General features: G+C 44.2%; 1 protein-coding gene across 3 annotated transcripts in view; it reads right to left on the reverse strand.

The window, feature by feature from the left end:
- Positions 1 to 5,460: 5,460 nt before the first annotated feature.
- STPG4 (sperm-tail PG-rich repeat containing 4) overlaps positions 5,461 to 19,761 on the reverse strand; it is a 40,106-nt gene continuing 25,805 nt past the window's right edge. For 2 of the 3 annotated variants that reach the window (XR_004951959.1, XR_004951958.1), the window contains one exon: positions 17,243 to 19,217. Coding sequence is in view for 1 of the 3 variants with exons in the window: in XM_016142184.2 (XP_015997670.1) it covers positions 5,484 to 5,600; positions 8,283 to 8,387 (222 nt within the window). In the remaining 2 variants the exon portion in view is untranslated. Of the gene's footprint in view, positions 5,601 to 8,282; positions 8,388 to 17,242; positions 19,218 to 19,761 lie in introns of those variants that run through there. The other variant, XM_016142184.2, reaches the window with a different exon arrangement.

Below are 19,761 nucleotides of genomic sequence, written 5' to 3' on the forward strand. Positions count from 1 at the left end.
CAAGTATGAATGGAATTTCAACCACCACCCAGACTCCTTTCTCGTACCAAAGTGCTCATTGTTGCATTTGCACCCCCAACCCAAGCACTCAGATGTCGTCACTGTGCAAATATTTCTTGGCCTTGTTTGGGAAGCATCCAGCTAAATGGTCCTCCCCCAGCTCTTGATGGCAACCCACTGGGATCCTGGCCTCAGGCAAGGATCTCGGGGCTGCTGGAGCATTGATGAGAGGTACCTACCCAGCCTGGGGAGGACTGAGGAGAGCGTTTGGGGCACACGAAGGGCCACAGGGAGGGCAATATTTCAAGCAGAAGGACGCCTCACTCCCCATCGCGGTAACAGCTAAGATACATGGTGTGGAGGGCTGGATAATGCCCCCCCCCCCAAAGGTTTACATGTCCTAATCCTCAAAACCAGTGAATATGTTCTCTTACATGGTAAAGGGATTTTGGAAATGCAATTAAGTTAAGGACCTTGGGATGGGGAGATTATCTGGGTTAACCTGGTCCCCCTGATAACTACAAAGATCCTTAGAGGAAGGCAGGAAGGTCAGAGTCAGGAGCGGATGTGATGGGAGCAGGAGTTTGGAAAGATTCCAGGATGGGGCCATGAGCAGAGGAATGTAGGTGGGCTTTTGAAGGTGAAAAAGACAAGGAAACAGATTCTCCCTAGGACCTCTAGAAGGAACCAGTCCTGCCACACCTTGACTTTAGTCCAGTGACTGATTTGGGGACTTTTAATCTCCAGAACGATAAGGAAATAAATTTGGTCATTTGTTATAGCAGCTATGGCAAACTGATACAGATGGTTTGGTCAAAGAACCACCCCGGACACAGGGTGGGCTCACAAGCTCCGGGGTACTCTGCAGCCCACGAAGGGATGAAAAGCCTAAGCAGGCATGACCCTGCCTGGCATGTTTTTAAGGGTCCCCTCTGCACCTGTCGAATAAAGGAAGCTCCAGCAACTTCCTTTCTCCCTGATGGCCTTCGGTTACCATGCAGGGCTTCTGAGCTCTGGGACTTCAGAAAGGAGATGCGGGGCAGTGGTCAGCCCCTATCAAGCACTAGGCTCTGTTTGTGACCTGTACAGCTCCTAATGCACTGTCTCACTGTCCCACCCAGTACCCTGCCAGGTCACTCTGTGCCAGTGGGGTGAATTGAATAGAAAGCCTTGTCGGTCTCTGCTTCCTGCCCCTGCCTAGCCTACTCTGGTGACCAGAGATGCAGTGTCATGGGGCCTGAGCCCACTTTCCTGTCTACAGTCCTCAGGGACTAAGCCAGACACCCACCTGAAGCAGCCACGTTGCTACCTCCCTCCCCTGCTGGCTGGGCCTCTCTGAGCCCCCACCACACTTCAGAGTGACACCTTTTTCTGAGCTCTTATATGGCCAAGGATGGTGTTAACAAGGCAACAAGGAGCACCCACTTCTCCACGTGTCCACCCCCGGGGCCTCCCCTTCCTCTAGCACTCCTTCCCATCTGCCGCCTCCTCCCTTTCCTTCTCACTACCCCCAGCCTCTGAGGATCCAGCCTTGGCTCCTCCTGCCATCCAGAGTTGCCTTTTCTCCGAGGAGGCTGCAGACGAGCCCAGCTAGGGTCCGGTTCTCTGGCGCTGGCTCCCAAAAGCCCCCTCCTCTGCGGCCTTGAATCCAGAGCCCAAACCACCCCCTTTGGGCCTGGCAGGTCCGGCAAGCCTGTAGCCCTGCCATTGGCCAAATCTAAAGGTCTGTGAGGAGCCCAGCCAGGAATCAGGCTGGTAAGTGGCACCTGGGTTCGAGCCCCTGCTGTCCAACCTCTCCCTGGTATGGCTCCAGGAACTAGCTTCACCCAAACTGTTCCTGTGCCATTCTCTCCTCCCTTTGGACTTAGCCAGGTGCTAACATGGGTCAATCTCTTCTTCATAGTTCAAGAGGGACCTCTAAGGGCAAGGGCCTGTCTTCTTAAACCTTTAGGGTTGGGAGAACTATCTGTGCTGCCCAGAGTGATTGGTGATTGCTGCCTTTACACCATCTCTGTGGTAGTTTTCAACCTTGGCCACTCATTGGAATCAACTGGTGTTGGGGTGGGGGGAGGGGTTTGAGCTTTAAAACAGTTCCTGGGCCCAAGTCCTACCCCCCAAAAGAGTTCAATGTGATCTGTCTGAGAGCTGACAGACACCAAGATTTTTAAAATCTCCCCAGGGGATTCCAAAATGCAGCTTAGAACAACTAATTCTGAATTTGAAGATTCTGAACTGTGTTTTCAAGATAACAAGGTTTTCGAAGTAATCCTAAGAGTGGGGATCCGGGTCCAGGCAGCCTGTTGCATCAAGGCAGGTGGCATCAAGCATGTGAGAGATGACGCTGGAGACAGAGGCCAGTCGCCTAAGCAACCCGAGGCCCTCGGCCTGTGGATCTGGAAGGTGTTGCTTGTAGGTTCGGAGAGCACTGAGGGGAGGAGGGATGAGGATGGAGCGAAGGAGAGAAGAAGGGACATGACAAGCGGTTCCTGTCAGTGCTGTGACTTCTGACTTGCTCTGACTTAATGGAGAGGAAATTTCACATGGAAACTTGCAGCCAATAAGAGCCATTCCCTTCGGTTAAAGTCAAATACAGAGGGCAGTTGGGGGTAGGGGTGAAAGGGGAGAGGAACAGAGAGATGCTCGAGAAAGCCAGGGCCGGGACGTTGAGAAGCCAGTCTCACAGCAGTCAATGGGGAAAGGAGGAGGGGCCCTGCAGGGAAGGCCTCTTAAGACTTAGGATAAAGGCCACACTCGCTTCTATCTGCTGTGCTCTGGGCTTCTCCGAGCCCTTCTTGGAGGTGTCATTTGATGTGAACAATAGTCCTAGCTGCCAGGTATTAATATCCCAATCTCAGAGCTCAAGTTCAAAGCCAACCCACATGTGTCCAGTCTCTCCATCTTGGAAAGGACGGGGAAAGGCCCTGCTCTTTTTAGGCTCGTAGCAGGAAATACTCTCAATTTTAGGCTCGTAGCAAGAAAAAACCATCCAGAATCCCTCTTGTCTCTGGGAAAACCCCTCCCTAACCATATGAAATACTATAAAAATATTAGAATACATCAAAGATGAGGAGTAAAACATCTCTTCTCACCACTTAGATTCTGCCAGCATCTTACTTAATACCTAGGGCAGTCTCTGTCACATTCCCAGAATCACAGAGCTGCATTATGGCCAGATGGCAAGACTAATAAGGACAGGGCTGAGGTACTTCCAGCTCATGAAAGACAGAAGTCATGGGAGCCAAAAGCAAAACTCAGGGGAAGGACCCAAAACATCAGATGTCCAGATAGCCCTGTGGAATGTTCTCCAGCAACTCTACCTCCAAGTGAATTCTCTGCAGGTCAGTCAAGACACCCTTCCCTTATTCTGAAAGGGTCTTCAGTCTCACCTAGGACACCAGGGAGCTGCCCAGCACCCCAGTTACACACACCCCACACAGTTAGGGCCCTGCAGCCTTCTCTGCACTGAGGGTCTAGGCTCTCCTGGCCGTAGCTGAAGGGCCCAGCCAGGGGTGGACCCCTGACCCAAGCTGGCCGACTGGATTCTCTCTCCTAGGAATCTGACACTGGAACCAAGAAGGGCTGGGTTCATCCTTTTAGGGCCTGGCTCAGGAAATGATGTGAGAAGCTGCGGTAGCTACATTAGACCCTATACATGTAAAAAGGCAGTGAAAGTTGGCATGCTGCGGGAAGAAAAGCAGGCCCGAGAGAGAGGTAGAGGAGAAACAGGGAGAGCGAGGTGGTTCCTACCGGCTTCTGGCTCTCCGTACTGACAGTGCACTCCCCCTCCTCATCTTGTTGGCATAAGGGGTTCCTCTAACTCCCATCCGCGAGCCCTAAGACGTGACCACCTCTGGCCTCTCTCTCTAGAATTGTGTCCCTGAGCACCAGGTACAACTTGAGAAAACACCCATCATTAGAAATGCCAGCTGTTACTTTCTGATTCTGGAGGAGACTCTCACCCCACTTGGAGAATAAAATTCAGAATGATCTGTCCTGAAGCCACCTTCTGATCAAAGTGGGCCAAGAGCGACCACCCTCGAGACGGCCCTCTGATCTTCTAAGTGGCTGTTTTCAGCTCTAAAGGAACGAAACGCAGGGCGTTTCTTCCACAACTGTGACACTTGAATAAATTCAGTGAGGCGATGGCCTTTCCTTCTTTGCCCTCGATACCCGTTTTTTAAGGGCTTGTAAGACTAGAGGAGAGAGGTGGGTTTTTCTCTCCTTTTAAAATATAACAAAATGCTATATGAACATTTTAAAAGGTTTCTTCCAATTATTTATTAATGACTCTGGAATCTCCCCAGACTTTGTGAGACACCGGCTATCATGCATCTGATCCGTCTAGCTGGAGCGCCTTGAGCAGGACTTCTTGGCACGTGTGGCCACATGTGGTCCCCACCGTCCGACCAAGCCTCACCCGACCCCCCTCCCACCCTCCCTTGCACCCTCCACTCTAGTTGGGCTGGGCTCCCTCGGTTCTCTTCCAGCGATGTTATTTATGCCTTTCGCCCAAACAAGGCTCCTTGCCCTTCACCTTCTTCCCTTTCCTCTCTGCCACTCGGCCTCTTGGTTCCTTGGGTACCAGCCAAACTGCCGTCTTCATGCTGCCTCGTCCCTGCTCTGACTGCCTGTGGCCTTCATTGTCAGAATTGCTCCTCTCTACACCAGGCACAGTAATTTCAAAGCTTCCTGAGACCCTATAGGGCTGATCTTCTCGGTGGAACTGCCATCTGCGTGAGGGCAGCCCCTGAGCTTCGAACATAAGGTGACCAGAAGGAGCTATTTGGCACAGCTTTCAAAGGCTTCCTCAAGCCAAGGACTACCCAAAACTAACTTCCTGACCTTGTCTCCCCTACAACCCTCCCCAAATTCAGTCTCATGCCTTATTCATCTTTTAAGCCCTCACTCCTCAACCCCAACACAGCACCTGGCACGGAGCGGATACTCAAATATTTTTGACTTGAAATCATGAATACTCATTGGATTGAATAAATATTTTTTTTTTCAAGGAGCTGAGAGTGAGAAAGAACCACCTGTTGGGATCCTGTCAAGCTCAGCTTGGCCTTTGTTGAATGCCAACCCCTCACCCCTTCCCCAGGAAAGTCTCCATGAGGTCGAGAGGTATTACATACAACCCTAGTACAGTTGAGACCCAGCTGGAGAGCCCAAGGCTGCACAGAGCACAGCCTGGATACACCAGGGCCACCCGAGCTGCTGCAATGGGCAGCCCAGGGGCACAGTCTCTAGAAATACACCCTTTGATGATCAGCAGATTGAGCATATCATTTATTGTTCTCAACCAGGACACTTTTGAGAGTGAACTGGAAGTTATGCTGGAATTATTCCAGATAAGCAGGCCGGATGGTCACCCTGGGCAATCTGCTAGGTCCTGGCTCGAATCCTCCGAAGAGTAAACAAAACAGAGTTGTCTTAACAAGAACTTGCTAAAACTCAAAGTAGTTTAGGGCTAAGATGGCTTTATTTTAAAAGCCAACTGTGTTGTTGAAGAAGAGGCTGTGTTCTCGCCCCATTTTGGCTATCGTCCGGGGCTGCCTGGGGAATTGTGCTGAAGATGTGTATGCTCCTGGGCCTGGGGTTTTCTGAAAACAGAACAGAAAACAGGAACTGATGAGAGCGAGACACCAAAAGCCCAGAGGCTCCTGAGCCTGGCTGTGGGAGCCGCCATGGCTGGCAGATCCCCACAGAGGAAGACAAGGGCCACACCAGCCTGGACTGAGGCCTGGGGCACCCTCGCTTTGGCCCGTGTCCTTGAGGCCGGCTCCTGTCAGCGGCTCTCCCCAAGAAGGCAAAGTTGCCGAGGGACAGTGGAGAAGCAAGTGACGACCTAGACCTATGGTGGAGGCAGCTCACATGTCGCTTGCACCTCAAGGCACATTTTCTGCTAAAAGACCCTCCCCCCAGGTAGTTCCTACCCCTAGGAATGCAATAGTCCTCTCCTCTAGTGACCTCAGTCTAGTGGTAAGGGGCTGGAGAGAACAGATTCTCGACTTGGATGGTTGACCTCAAAAGTCCAAACTCACATGTTTCTGTTGTTGACCTGGCATGATGTAATAAGAGGTTTCTCTGCCAGAATCTATGGACCCCCAAGGTCATGGACCCCAAGGTCAGAAGTATTCTCAAGGGATCTACAACTCCTACTTTCTAAAAGTCTTGATAAAATTGATAAAATTTACTTGATAAAATTCTTGAAAAAAATATTGCGCCAATTATTGAAACAAAGCTTCTCTTCTATAGTGCTAAAATGCAATTGACGGTCATTTTCAAAGACTAAGACTTTAAGTTCTCAAGTCAACGTGTTGCATGCTGGGATGCACGCACACATTTTCAAAACCCAAAGGCATTTTATCTTGGGTTGTCGGAAAGACACAAGTGTCTCTGTATATGGTTAATGGAAGTGTTTTATTGTCAAACAGGCCTAAGTTCGGGTCCTAATCCCACCCAATGGCTTGGTGTGACCTTGGGCCATGGGCTTCCCAGGCATCCCACATCCAATGAGGTTCTGAGGCTCAGTGAGGCCTTCCAGGACAGACAGTGTCAAGCCAGGCCAGCCATGTGCTCCACACGTTAGCTACCACCGCTAGCATTATTCCCTGTTACTGCCTTCTTGTCGTTTCCTTCCTTTCTTGCTCTTTGTTATCTCTTCAGGGGACAGTGAGAGTGGAAATTGGATTACCCTGAGAGTGGGACAGAGTCAGCCCAGCGTAGATGAGGTCAGCTGCCTGCAGAAGCTGCTGTAAATGACAGGATGTTTCTTTTGCCAAAGGCAGAGGAGCAGCCTGGAAATCTCATCAAGTCCTGGCCGGATGTCAAAAGAAGCTGAAGCCTTTATTAGCGCTGTTCACGAGGAAGCAGCCTGTGTGTGGAGTTCTGGGTGGCTAGCGCACAGGACGGGAGGCTGACAGGCCTGGGCTCCGCAAGGCCACCCCTCAGGAGGCTGCCAACTCTGTTTCTCAGACCTCGAGAACATCTGGCTCCATCTCCCAGCCCTGATTTCACTGCCATCAAGCAAACTCCTGGTTGTCTTTGGCTTCCATAAAGAGTTTCCTATAACGGGAGACACTCCGCAGAGCAGTGGCCTCTAGCATCAGCAATCCCCTTGGTGTACACTTGTCAATTAATATTCGGCCTCTTGATCACTTCCCGAGGAGTTTAGTTAGCATGACTCCAACTTCCTGAGCATGCTCAGCCCTGTGAATTCTGACAAAAATCTGCGTCTGAACCATGGTGAAGCCACTAAGGTATGAGGATCTGCTGAAGGGATCTACTAGTCTCCTGTTGTCGGTCTATTTTTAAGTTTACTGGCAGGGCCTCCCCAGTATTCATACTTCCAGTTAAAGAGCATATTACCCCACATCACAGTTGGCAGCTCTGGAACGATATCCCTCAGGCGAGGGCCTGAGACGCCACAGGCAGGGCTGCAGAGGTAACCTGCAGGCCCAGACAGTAGCAGTACTAGCCCCCACCTGCCCTCTGCCCAGCTTCAGCCCCCTTCTTTCATCTTCCAGGGTGAGCCCATTACCTTATAGGCAGAATTTGTATTGCTGTCTCCTAACCATTCCAAATAAGGCTACATATCAGTGAGTTTGGGGGACTTTCAGACTGGGGTGCACGCTGGAAACACTAAGGCCATGGGAATTAAATCTCTTTTAGCATTAAAAAAAAAAAAAGCCATTGTTTATAAACTCCATGTTATGCTTTTGAGATCTTCCTTGGTCTTCTCTAGGCCTTGGAGGTTCTTATATACTCTCAGATTCTACCTTCTTCATATCTCTCCATGGACTTGAGCCTCTTCTCTCTGTCTGTCCTGAGTTCTTGGGGGCAGAATGATTATTTATGCCTTACTGGTCCCCTTTGGTTCAATAATAATGTTTCTGCTCTCACTTTTTGCTCTCAGAAGCCACACACACAAAGAAAGGCAGTTCTGGATGGATGAGAGCAGCCACTGTCCCCTCCCTGCCTCAACTCATTAAACGTATTTCTCCACAAAGCATCCAAGTCATAACATGCATAGCTAACTACTGTGCTGGCTGTTCTCAACTGGGCCCATAATTCAGCAGTAATCTTCAGGCCTGGAGTCACTCTGAGCCTAAAGCTGGCAGAAGGTTTGCCAGCTATTTGAGCTCTATTCTCTTTGCTGCCTTGACAAGTAATTATATACACTAAAATTGTATGTAAGTATAATACTCCCCATCCCGCCCCCACTGTCCCTCAACACACTGTCACAAAATTTACAAGGATATTCTGCCTTTTAGAAAACTTACTGAACAGGCAGGCAAGAATCGAGGTACTTTAGATCGAAAACAAGAACTAACAGAAGTTGTCGAAGGTATTTTCAAATCATAATGGCCTGGTCCTGGGCCTTCACGCTATAGAAAATTTAAAAAAAAAAAAAAAGAGTGTTTCATATTTATTAATATTTTATATATTTTCATGCCTTATTTGCATTCTATGAATAAACATATGAATCAGTGTGATACAGTAGAAAAACTCCTGGATTTGGGCTGAAAAGATATTATTAAGGTGTGCCCTGGCACAAGTCATCGTAAAATGGGGAAAATATCTGCTTTATCTATTTTACCTGCCTGGTGGATGACTGTGAAAACTGACGATTAAGTGACCTACAAGTCTCCCCTTGTCCCTGCCTGGGCCCTCTCCCCACACTGGCATGCCTCCCCGACACTTGTTTCTCTGACCGTTAATAGTAACTTGCTGTTCTGAGCTGTTAGTTTTATAAAACACACTTGTTTGTCCACACAAATGTAATATATGTTATCTTAGTCCAAACAAGTACTCACAGCAATTCACTGACATAAATACAATGCTATGAGATCAAATGAACACAATTTTAAAAAGATGATCTTCTCAATAGAAAATTGAGCAAAAGGCTGCTCACAAAGAGGACATACAATTAATTGTTCAGGGAGGAAATGCGGGGAGGGCTTTAATCTCATTAATAACAAATAAATTCTAATTAAACCAGCAAATTTGGGGGGGGTCTAGAAAATCAACAAAGGTAGAAGGAAGGAAGGAAGGAAGGAAGGAAGGAAGGAAGGAAGGAAGGAAGGAAGGAAGGAAGGGAGGGAGGGAGGGAGGGAGGGAGGGAGGAAGGAAGGAAGGAAGGAAGTCAGGAAGTCAGGCAGGCAGAAAGGCAGGAAAAGAAAAGGGGAAACTAAAACTTTATCCACCAGCATGGACATTCCCATAAGATTCTGGTAGGAGCACAATTTGGTAAACTATGAATTAGCTTAAAAACATATAAACTTATCCAAAGGGAGAGAAAGAAAAAAGAGACCGTTTACGAGACTTGCAGGAAGCCAGAACACAACCAGGTCCTGAGTCTAGATACAGCAGGTAAAATGGAAAGGGCTGAACCACCACAACGGATAACGCAGACAAGATGTTAGCCTTTCACTTTCTAGTAATTTACTTTTTTCCTCTCTCATTTTCAGAGACCTGTGCTGTTTGACAGAAACAAGTCTTTCGGTCATGATGTCTTGGATCTGTTTCTACACAATGCAGAACTGGAGGAAATGGGGGTTCAACACAGCATTCTGTCTATGTGGTACATATATTTTAAGTTTTTACAACACAAAGTTAAAGACAATGTGTATTTATTATTTTGACCCACTAACTCCACTTTAGGAGGAATTCATCCTGAGAAAACAACTGAGAATGTGTGCAAATACTTGGTCACAGGACATTCACTATAACATTGTTTCTAAAAGTTGACACTGGGAAATAAACTAAATGGCCAATGACGTGTACTTGGTTAAATAAATTGTGATTCTTCCATCCAGCCGTCCAACATTGATGAACTTTTGTGGACATAAAAGCTACCCCGAAATATCATTAAGTGAAAAATGGAAGCTTAAAAAAATGTGCATGAAAAAACTGGAAATGGAATGTTCACTGACAGTAGTTTTCTCCAAGTGGTGGCATGTTGAGTAAAAAGAAACTTTTTTATTTTTATTTTTTCTGCTTATCAGCATTTCCAATTTTTCTACAATGGACTTCAGTGCTCTTGAAATATGAAAAGAAAATTGCACCAAATATATATATAAATAAATACAGACAATGAGTAGAGGAGAAAAGGGAGGAGGAAAAAACAAAAACAAAAAACACACAGAAGGTTACAGCAGAGAAATGTGTTTCATAACATCCGCATGGGCCACAAATTAGCCCAACAGATTTGGCAAGACAAGCATCCAAGTGCAGACCCTCTGTGGGATTCAAGAGCAAGCCTTTCTCCAGCAAAAGAAACCATTGACAAGGTAAAGAGACAACCATCTAAATGGGAAAATATATTTGCAAGCAATGCCTCCGATAAGGGCCTAATATACAAAATATACAAAGAACTCATAAGCCTCAATAACAGCAAAAAACAAACAATCCAATCAAAAAAAATGGGCAGAGGACCTGAACAGACACTTCTCCCTAGAGGGCATACAAATGGCCGACAAATATTTGAAAAGATGCTAACATCGCTAGCTATTAGGGAAATGCAAATCAAAACCACAATGAGATACCATCTCATACCTGTTAGAATGGCTATAATCAACAGGACAAATAATAACAAATGTTGGAGAGGATACAGAGAAAAAGGAGGCCTCATACACTGATGGTGGGACTGCAAATTGGTACCGCCACTATGGAAAGCGGTATAGAGTTTCCTCAAAAAAAAAAAACTAAGAATTGACCTACCATATGATCCAGCAATCCCTCTACTGGGTATTTACCCCCAAAGACTTGAAAACTCATATCTATAAAGATATTTGCATATCAATGTTTATAGCAGCATTATTCACAGTGGCCAGGACATGGAAGCAACCAAAGTGTCCTATAATAGATGATTGGCTAAAGAAGCTGTGGTACATATATACAATGGAATATTACTCAGCCATAAGAAGAGGTGAAATACTGCCATTTGTGACAACATGGATGGACCTTGAAATAATCATATTAAGTGAAATAAGCCAGACAGAAAAGGCTGAAAATCACATGATATCACATATGTAGGATATAAACCTAAAAGCAACAAAAGAACAGGACAAACAAACAGAGACTCATGGACATGGACAATGGACTAGTGGTTATCAGAAGGGATGAAGAAAATAAAAAAATAAAATGCTAAAAAAAATTATGTATATATAGTTTGAAAAATAAATAAATAAATTGGCATTTAAAAAAAAAAAAAAGGAGCAAGCCTTTCTCCTGTTCCTGTGGCTGGCACAGCAGTGTAATTAGAGCTCCATTCGCAATTACTCCACCATGAATGGAGTCTGTTATTACAGCCAAGCTCAAGTCTGATAATCAAGGGATGGCTGTGCCTCATAATTTTACGACATGACAGAAAGATGAAAACAGTAATGTTTTCAAATCAATGCATACATGGGACAGAGATCGCTATCAGGGTGAGGTTCTCTGTATGGAGTGACCTCTACACTCCCACTGGAAAAATCTGAGCCACCACAAAAACAAAGGCATAGAAAACCAGAGGAATCCAGACAGGAACAGTTTGTGCAACTTTCCCTTGGTTTGGCCATAATAAGCACAGTACTCTCAAGCCACAGAGGTAGCTGGTGCAAAAGGTGCTGACTCCGTCACCACAAAGGCCTGGCTGTATGCAGGATGGCCAGGAAATACCGCGACCTGCACCGAGCCTGATGTGGCTTTCATGTCTACGTTTCCAAGTCATGAGCTCCTTGGGAGTCCAGGTGCTAGGCCTGGCGGAGCACCGACGTGTGCCTGTGCCATCTGGCAGCCTCTCTGCATGGGCTTGGATCACCTGAATCAAAGGGACTAAGACTTGAGACAGAAAGAAATGACCGAATGCTATTTGCCCCACATATATCAGATGATGAAATCTTGTAAGTGGGAACATTAGGGAAGTGGCTACAGGCCTGAGTTCATATTCCAGAAGCCGAAGGAATGCTGTTCTAGGTGAGAAGTAATTCAGGCCAGGGGCCTGCAGTGCAGGGGGAACAGCTCCAGCAGAGTCCTGGCTTCTGCCCCATCCAAGGACATGTGAGTGGGCAGAGCAGGAATGGAGGGAGGGGCACACTGTCCAGGGTGGCTCCGAGTGCATGTTGAGAAAGAGATCTGGCTCAATAGAAGGGTGTTTAAAACAAGGCCTTTTGAACTGCATCCTGCTCTTCCTGGAGGTTGGGGACTCTGCTCCCTAGTTTACCGGTGATCACTGAACGTGACCCAGAGCTTTGGTCCACATTACGTGCGATGCACGGGGGAAAGGCGGCACGCAGGTCCATCATGCAGTTCAGAGCACATCTGGCACAAATTGGATGGGCCATTTCTTAAACCTGGCTATCGTCAGGGCCATGCTGTAGCAAGTCTGGGTTTCCTGAAGCTAAACCTTTGAAAGAGACATTAGGTGCTGAAGGAGAACAGAACTATCACCTTACCAGAGTCTGCTGCCAAAAAGAATTACAGGAAACCTTTTACAGTACCCTCGCCTCTGCTTTAGGGCATGATTACATCTCAGCTCTCCTTACAAGGTGATAATATCTTTCCCTTCCCTTTGAAAAAGTCCGATTTAATTGAGTCTCTACTTGAGGGAAACCTTAACCAACGGGAACAGGAGGGGTCACACAGATGAATAAAATATTATCTTCAACTTCAGAGGAGTTGGAAAAACCAAACAAAAACACTCCAAAAGAATAAACGAAGGTGCGAGGAGCTGAGGTGGTGCTGAGTGAGGGTTGAGCTAGCTGCTTGGCCCCAAGGTTCTAAGCCAGGTGTATCTGGCCACAGGAAGTTACCAAGAGCAGGAGCTTTCCATTCACTGACTTTCCTAGAGTGCTCCTGGGTTCCTGTTATACCATGAAAAAGCTTATTTCGTTCTCACCCCTATTAGGCCATGGTGCTCCATAGGCCTTTGGTAAGTCCTGCCACACCCCACTGGACACACCCCTCCTCCAGGGCTGAGAGGTGGAACTGGCTAATCTACACAACACCGCTCAGGGGTTGAAAGGTACCAGGTGCCTCTCTGAAAGACTGCGTGGGAGTAGATGAAATTATCCCAAGTTTGTACGTGCTGAATTATGTCCTCCCCAAATCCATAAATCCTATGAATTTTGTGGCATTAAATTATGTTCGATATTGGTGTCTCCCCTAAATTCATATCCTGTGACTTTTGAATTCCCAATACCTCAGAATGTGACTCTGTCTGGAAATAGAATCACTCCAGATAGAATTAATTAAGATGAAGTCATTAGGATGGGCCTTAATTCAATATGAAAGGTGTCCTATATAAAAAGGGGAATTTTGGACGCAGACATGCACACAGGGAAAACATCGTGTGAAGATGACGAAAGAGGCCTTGCCAAAGACTGCCAGCAAACCACTGGAAACTAGAGAGAGGCATGGGACAGAAGGAGCCAGCACTGCCGGCAACCTGATCTTAGACTTCTTGCCTCTAGAACTGTGAGACAATACATTTCTGTGGTTTAAGCCACTCAGGTTGTAGTGCTTTGTTACAACAGCCCTAGCAAATAAATACACAAGTGTTCACTTCAGTTCTTCATTCAACTAATACACAATGTGCCAGACAGTGTGCTGGGAGTTGAAAATACAGTGGTATATGATTCTTTCCCAATACGTTTTCCTGTTCCCGAGTATTAGAACAATTTTTAACTGGGCACATGTCTACCCAGAATAGAAATTAATTTCCCAGCCTCCCTTGCAGCTAGATGTGGCCATGTGGCTAATTTCTGGCTAATAGAATGGAGGTAGAAGAGGTATATGCAAATTCCAAGGAGCATCCTTAAGGAGAAGGCAGCTTGTCCATCTCCCCTGCCCTCCTGTCTGCTAGCTGGTCCCATGTTCTCGATTCTCTGACACCATGGGAATGGAAACTGCGCTTAGCAGAGCAGCACACAGAAATCAGGTGATGTGAAATTGCCACACCAGCCCTAAACTGCCTACTGCAGGCACTTTATACAAGAGAGAAGCACATTTCTATCTTATTTACAATACTGTTATTTGGGGTCTTTGTTACTGGCAGCAGAACTCGGTCTTAGTTGAAAAGATAGACGTGTTTCCCACTCTCGTGAGGCTTACATTCTAGTACAGCATACATACTTTACAAAAAAGTATGACAAATGTGTGGAGTATCACACAAAGAGAGCATATAAGAGGGTAAACTGATCTGACCTGAGGGGACCGAGAAGCCCTTAAGGAAGTATATTTGGAGCCTTAAAGAACAAAAAGGAAGAGCTGACAGAAAAAAGAATGGAGGAAGGGTTTGTATAGGAAGCAGGATGTAATAGGAAAGGTTAGAGAAGGCCGAAATAGGCCAGGACCTTCAGGGCAAGCCCAGAGAGGAGGATGTTATACATTTTAACAATGTAGGGACAAATTCACTGCATCGCAAATTAATTAATTAGCTAATTAAAATGTTTAAATTTTTAAATAAAATAATAGTGCATAGGCTTCTATCAAAAATGCAGTTAGGGATAGGAAAGTCAGCTTTCTCTCAACAGTCACCACATCATTGTTTTTTACACATGTATTAACACTAAGAATGGTTTTACAATTTAATTGCAGATGTAAAATGTTAAATGTCACCCTTGCATTTCCAGTTCCTGCACGTCTTCAGCCTCCAGAAGAAGCCCTTCTGTTCGCAGGCAGATGTGCTGGTCTAACGGGGTGCCTGTCCAGCCTGCTCTGAGGCAGGCTCAGCTGACAGTCCCCATGGCCGCACCCTGACAGTGCCCCCGGAACCCTGGGCACTGCCAGAGAGCTGCCCCCCTACCTGCCTCGCCTCTAGCTCACATACTCACTCTCATTTATCTTCACGGCTTCATAATAGTGTAGGAAACGCTATTACCTCCATTTAACAGATGAGAAAGTGAGGCTCAGAGGATTAGAACAAACAGTTTAGCACCTCGGCTGTGGGAGCCAGAGCCAGTTTTTGATCCTGCTGTCTGTGCTGGGAGGTGTCAGTACTTGGTTCTAAGCCATTTTTACTTTTTAATCATAAAGCTAAAAGGAACTTAGAACAGGCACATTGTCTGTCCCTACTGATTCTAGGCACAACTTTCAAGGAATCATATTTGAAGAAAGGGTCAGAAATAAAATTCATGGCCCCAAATGCCTGTAGATACACATGTAAAATGTAAGTAATATGTCATGTAAACTGAAATTACTATATGAGATGATAAAAATGATCTCCTCAAAATTTGGTGGGATGGGTGTGAGAGGAGAAATACTTTGTGCAAAAAAGAAAACAGATGCCCCTGCAAGGAGGGTAGAATTCTGTGGGGGGAGTGGACACAGGGAGAAGCCATTGGAATTGTCTCTCTGGGAATTCAGGAGGAGGAGGGTGGCAGGGTGTATCTGATTCAGGGACTTCTAGAATTCTGTAACTGTTAGTCTGCATGTTCAGAAGAAAAGGAAGGGAGACATGCATATTGGTGGGTGGGATAGAAGCAAATCTGACAGGGGCCAAAATTAAGAACCGACACACCTCGGAAGTCTAGCTCGATACTGTTTATTATTGCCAAGAGAGAAACGTGGCAGTCTGGGTTTCCGGGGAGAGGGCTGTGCAGTGGGGCGACACTGACTGATCACAACCCTGCTCAGGCTAAATGTGCAGCTTGTACAGGAACGCATGTGCCAGGGACCCCCAGGTGATTCAGAATTGCTGTAGGTGTTCGCTGGCCCACCCCCCTTTTCTACATGGCCCTGGGAGCAGAAAAGGCTCTACCATTGTTAGAAATCTCAAGTGGTTACACCTGCCCAGGAACTTATGCCCCTACTCCTTGTCAGTGATTGGACCAGGGTCAGGCACAGGACTATCACCTGGCCAATCAGAAGAACCTGCCTTTTCATACTCCAGTGCTAAGCAGGCAAGTGTGCATCAGAGGCTGCCGGACGTGGTCTTCCCTAGCTCATGGAGAGAGCATGTCCAAAGGACAGAAAAAGGTTAAATCAGTGGCCACTTGCCAGAGGCCACGTGCACCAATAAATTCCACCTCACCTTTACAGTTTTATTTTTTGCTTAAACTAATTCAGGAAGGGTTTCTGTCACTTGCAACTAAAAAAAAAAAATCCTAACACAGTCTCTTTTTCTTGTTCTGAGTCAAGATATTGTTGTAAGAAAGGAGCACAGGAAATTCTTCACACTCACAGCCAAGCAGAGATCTATGACTAACACCAATGGTGTTAGTACCTTCGGAAAAGATGCACACATTTTTAAAAAGAAAAATTGCCAGGCTATCTTTTTCTTTAAAATCCTAGTACATCTGTAACTATATTTGAAAGGTTATATTTTCCCAAAAATGTTACCTACAAGTGAAGTCATCTTTGAGGAAATTGAGACTGAGACCCGCTTAAATCAACTTAACTTTCAAATTCCATTCAAGCAGAAATCAATTTGTTTGGCTTTATTTAATCTGACTATTATTTTCCTGCTCCTCATGACATTTTAAACTAGCTGGAAATTTTTAGTAGTTTATTTTTATTTTCGTATTCTTGGGAAAAAAAGAGAGAAAGTATTCTTGGTATACAATATTATATTAGTTATATTAGTTTCAGGTATACAGTATAGTTCTAATAATAGTTCAATAATTCTAAGTAATCATCTGTCATCAGGCAAACTTACCACATTATTGACTATGTTCCCTTTCACCTTTTCACCGATCCGTCTCCCCTTTGGAAACCATTCTTTTGGTCTCTGTTTCTGAATCTGCTTTTGTTTTGTCTTGTTCGTTCTTTTTTTTTTTTTTAGATTCCACATATAAATGAAACCATATTGTATTTCTCTTTCTCTGTCTGCCTTATTTAATTTAGCGTAATACACTCTAGGTTCATCCATGTTGTTGCAAATGGCAAGATTTCATTCTTTTTATTGCTGCATAATATTCCATTGTATGTATATGCCACATCTTTACCTATTCATCTGTCGATGGTCACCTAGGTTGCTTTCATATCTTGGCTATTGTAAGTAATGCTGCAGTGAACACAGGGCTGCATAAATCTCTTCAAGTTAGTGTTTTCATTTTCTTCAGATAAATACCCAGAGGTGGAATACATTATATCTATTTTTGGTTTTCTGAGGAATTTCCATAAGATTTTCTTTAGTGGCTGCATCAATCTGCAGACCTACCAACAGTGCACAAAGTTCTCTTTTCTCCAAATCCTTGCCAACACATGTTATTTTTGACCTTTTGATAATAGCCATTCTGGCTGGCATGAGGTGGTGTCTCATTGTTTTGATTTGCATTTCCTTGATGATTAGTGATGTTGAGCATCTTTTCACGTGTCTGTTGGCCATCTATATGTCTTCTTTGGAGAAATGTTTCCTCATGTCCTCTGTCCATTTCTTAATCAAGCTGTTTACTTTTTTGTGATTGAGCTGTATGAGTTCCTTCTGTATTTTGGATATAAGCCCTTTTCGGATATATCATTTGCGAATATATTCTCCCATTCAGTAGGTAGTCCTTTTTGTTTTGTTACTGGTTTCCTTCTCTATGCAGAAGCTTTTTAGTTTGATGACGTCTCAACTGTTGATCTTTGCTTTTGTTTCCCTTTATTGGCTTAGTTTTTAATTGAACTAGCTCCTTAAATGCAAAAACAGCTGGAATGATTCAGCATTCTTTCATAATGCTAGTTTTAATGCAGGGCATATGCCACAGATCTTCTATCCCCTTTTCAAACTTCTACTATTAAATGTAACTATAACAGACAAATCATATAACACTCATTTGTGCCTGTACAACTCTTTCCTGTTTATCTAATCCTTTCCTTATTTTTTATAGGCTTGTCAGGTTTTAAGAAATACAGAAACATCTTGAAATATTTCTGACATCAAATAAAAGAAACTCATTCTCATTTGACACTGTAAAATTTTATTCCTACTGTCAGAAAACATGCAGAGGTCTCACTTTTCATTTTATATACAACCGTGAGAAATAATAACTATAAGGAAACTGCTCAGCAAATCACTAGAAGCCCAAAATCACATGACTGACTGAGTCTCAATTAAGTAATAGTAAGTGGCACTATTTTTATTTAAGTAACAAAATGTTTCTTCAAACATTATCTACAAATGGAAAAGAGAGAAAGAAAGTAAACCACCACCCTTAATCACAGCATCCCAGCACAGCTACTAACAGCATTTTGGTGCATTTCCTGGTTTTTATACTCAATTTTTTTCTTATATTACTTTAATCATAATATACATTTCTATCTGTGTCCTGCATTTTCACTAGATAGTAGATCATAAAATTTTGTTGCTATTTTATAATTTTAACAATTGTTTTAATGGTCGTAAAATATTCTTGTGAGTGGATATGTAATACATTTTTAAACTATTTCCCTTCTGTTGGATATTAAGTCGTGGCTGTAGTTATCTTGCTATTATAAATAATCCCTTGATGATATCTTTGTACAGATGAATATTTCCCTATATAAGATTGTTACTTCAGCAAGGTGTTCTACAAATGGAATTAGTGGGCTAAAAGATAGAAACAATTTTTACAGCTTAATATATGCTGCTAAACTGCTTTCCACAGGGTTGCATTAGTATGTACTCCCACCAGCAATAGATAAGAAAAGTACTGAGTCTCTACGATCCACATGCCAAGCAGATATTGGGGCAAAAAGATTGAGAAAAAATAAAAATTTCCTTACTCCTCTTTACCTTAATAGAAATATTAAATAATATCATCAGTGGCCCCTATATATGCAAAGAAGTTTAGAGAATATCTGATATCCTTAATGCCCACATTTTGAAACATATTCAAGAGGAAACAAAATTCATGTAATTTTTAGGGTAGGTCAAGAGATTTATCTGGATCATTTATAAAAGCAGTTAAATAAAAGGGAGGAGTGAGGGGAAGGAAAATCACAAATGACAAGTTTTACTTTGTTCAATTTGCTTGGATAAGAATGGCTAGTATTTCATCTAGTTCCCTGCGATGAGGGAACTGGACCTTTGGGTTTTGGGGTTTGGGGCTTGGTCATTATTATCAAGGTGCTAAAAGGAAATGGTGGCAAATTAATTAATTAAGTAAAGTCTTTTAATTAAGTAAATTAATTTAAATAATGGCTGGTAGGAGTTTCCAATACAATTTTATTCTCTGGGTACAAAAAGTACCTTTTTACTTATGGTAGAACATGTCTTCTGGCATCTATCCCAAAATACGCCCATAAATACTCTCCTCCTCAGTTTTTTCCTGTGGAGAAAACAATTATGCCAATCCATAATCAATTATAATTTCAACAATAACTTAAATAGTCGATAAGTATACAACCTTACATTGGTAATTTGAAGGTTAAAAACCATCTTCCAACCTGATAAATCTCTTCCAACTAATTCTCCTGAGAGCCACCTACACTTCGGGGAAAGAATATAATACACAAACTGATTCCCTGACACAAACGAGAACGCTGCATTTTTTTAACAAGTGAAAATGGCTCCTGAGAGGCCTTCAGGTACATAAGATCCTAGAGGATCTTCAAATTCAAAGTTGATGTACTTTTTACAACTAAAAAGTCATGCAGTAATCCGCTATGCCTTAACATGGTCTATTCAATTTTTTGATAGGCTGCTCCTGGAGATTTTATGCACAAATAATTAACAAATTTCAATGGACTAGTTTTCACAGATGATGGAAAGGTAGGAGGAAGAGATGTGCACCTGTATGTATGCATCTTTTATAACCTGCCTCGCTCTCAAAAGGGTTTAAAGTGACTCGGTGAATGTCCGTAGGTCGTACT

This window comes from Rousettus aegyptiacus, unplaced genomic scaffold (genome assembly GCF_014176215.1).
Source record: "Rousettus aegyptiacus isolate mRouAeg1 unplaced genomic scaffold, mRouAeg1.p scaffold_m13_p_7, whole genome shotgun sequence".
In the NCBI taxonomy this organism is placed as follows: domain Eukaryota; kingdom Metazoa; phylum Chordata; class Mammalia; order Chiroptera; family Pteropodidae; genus Rousettus; species Rousettus aegyptiacus.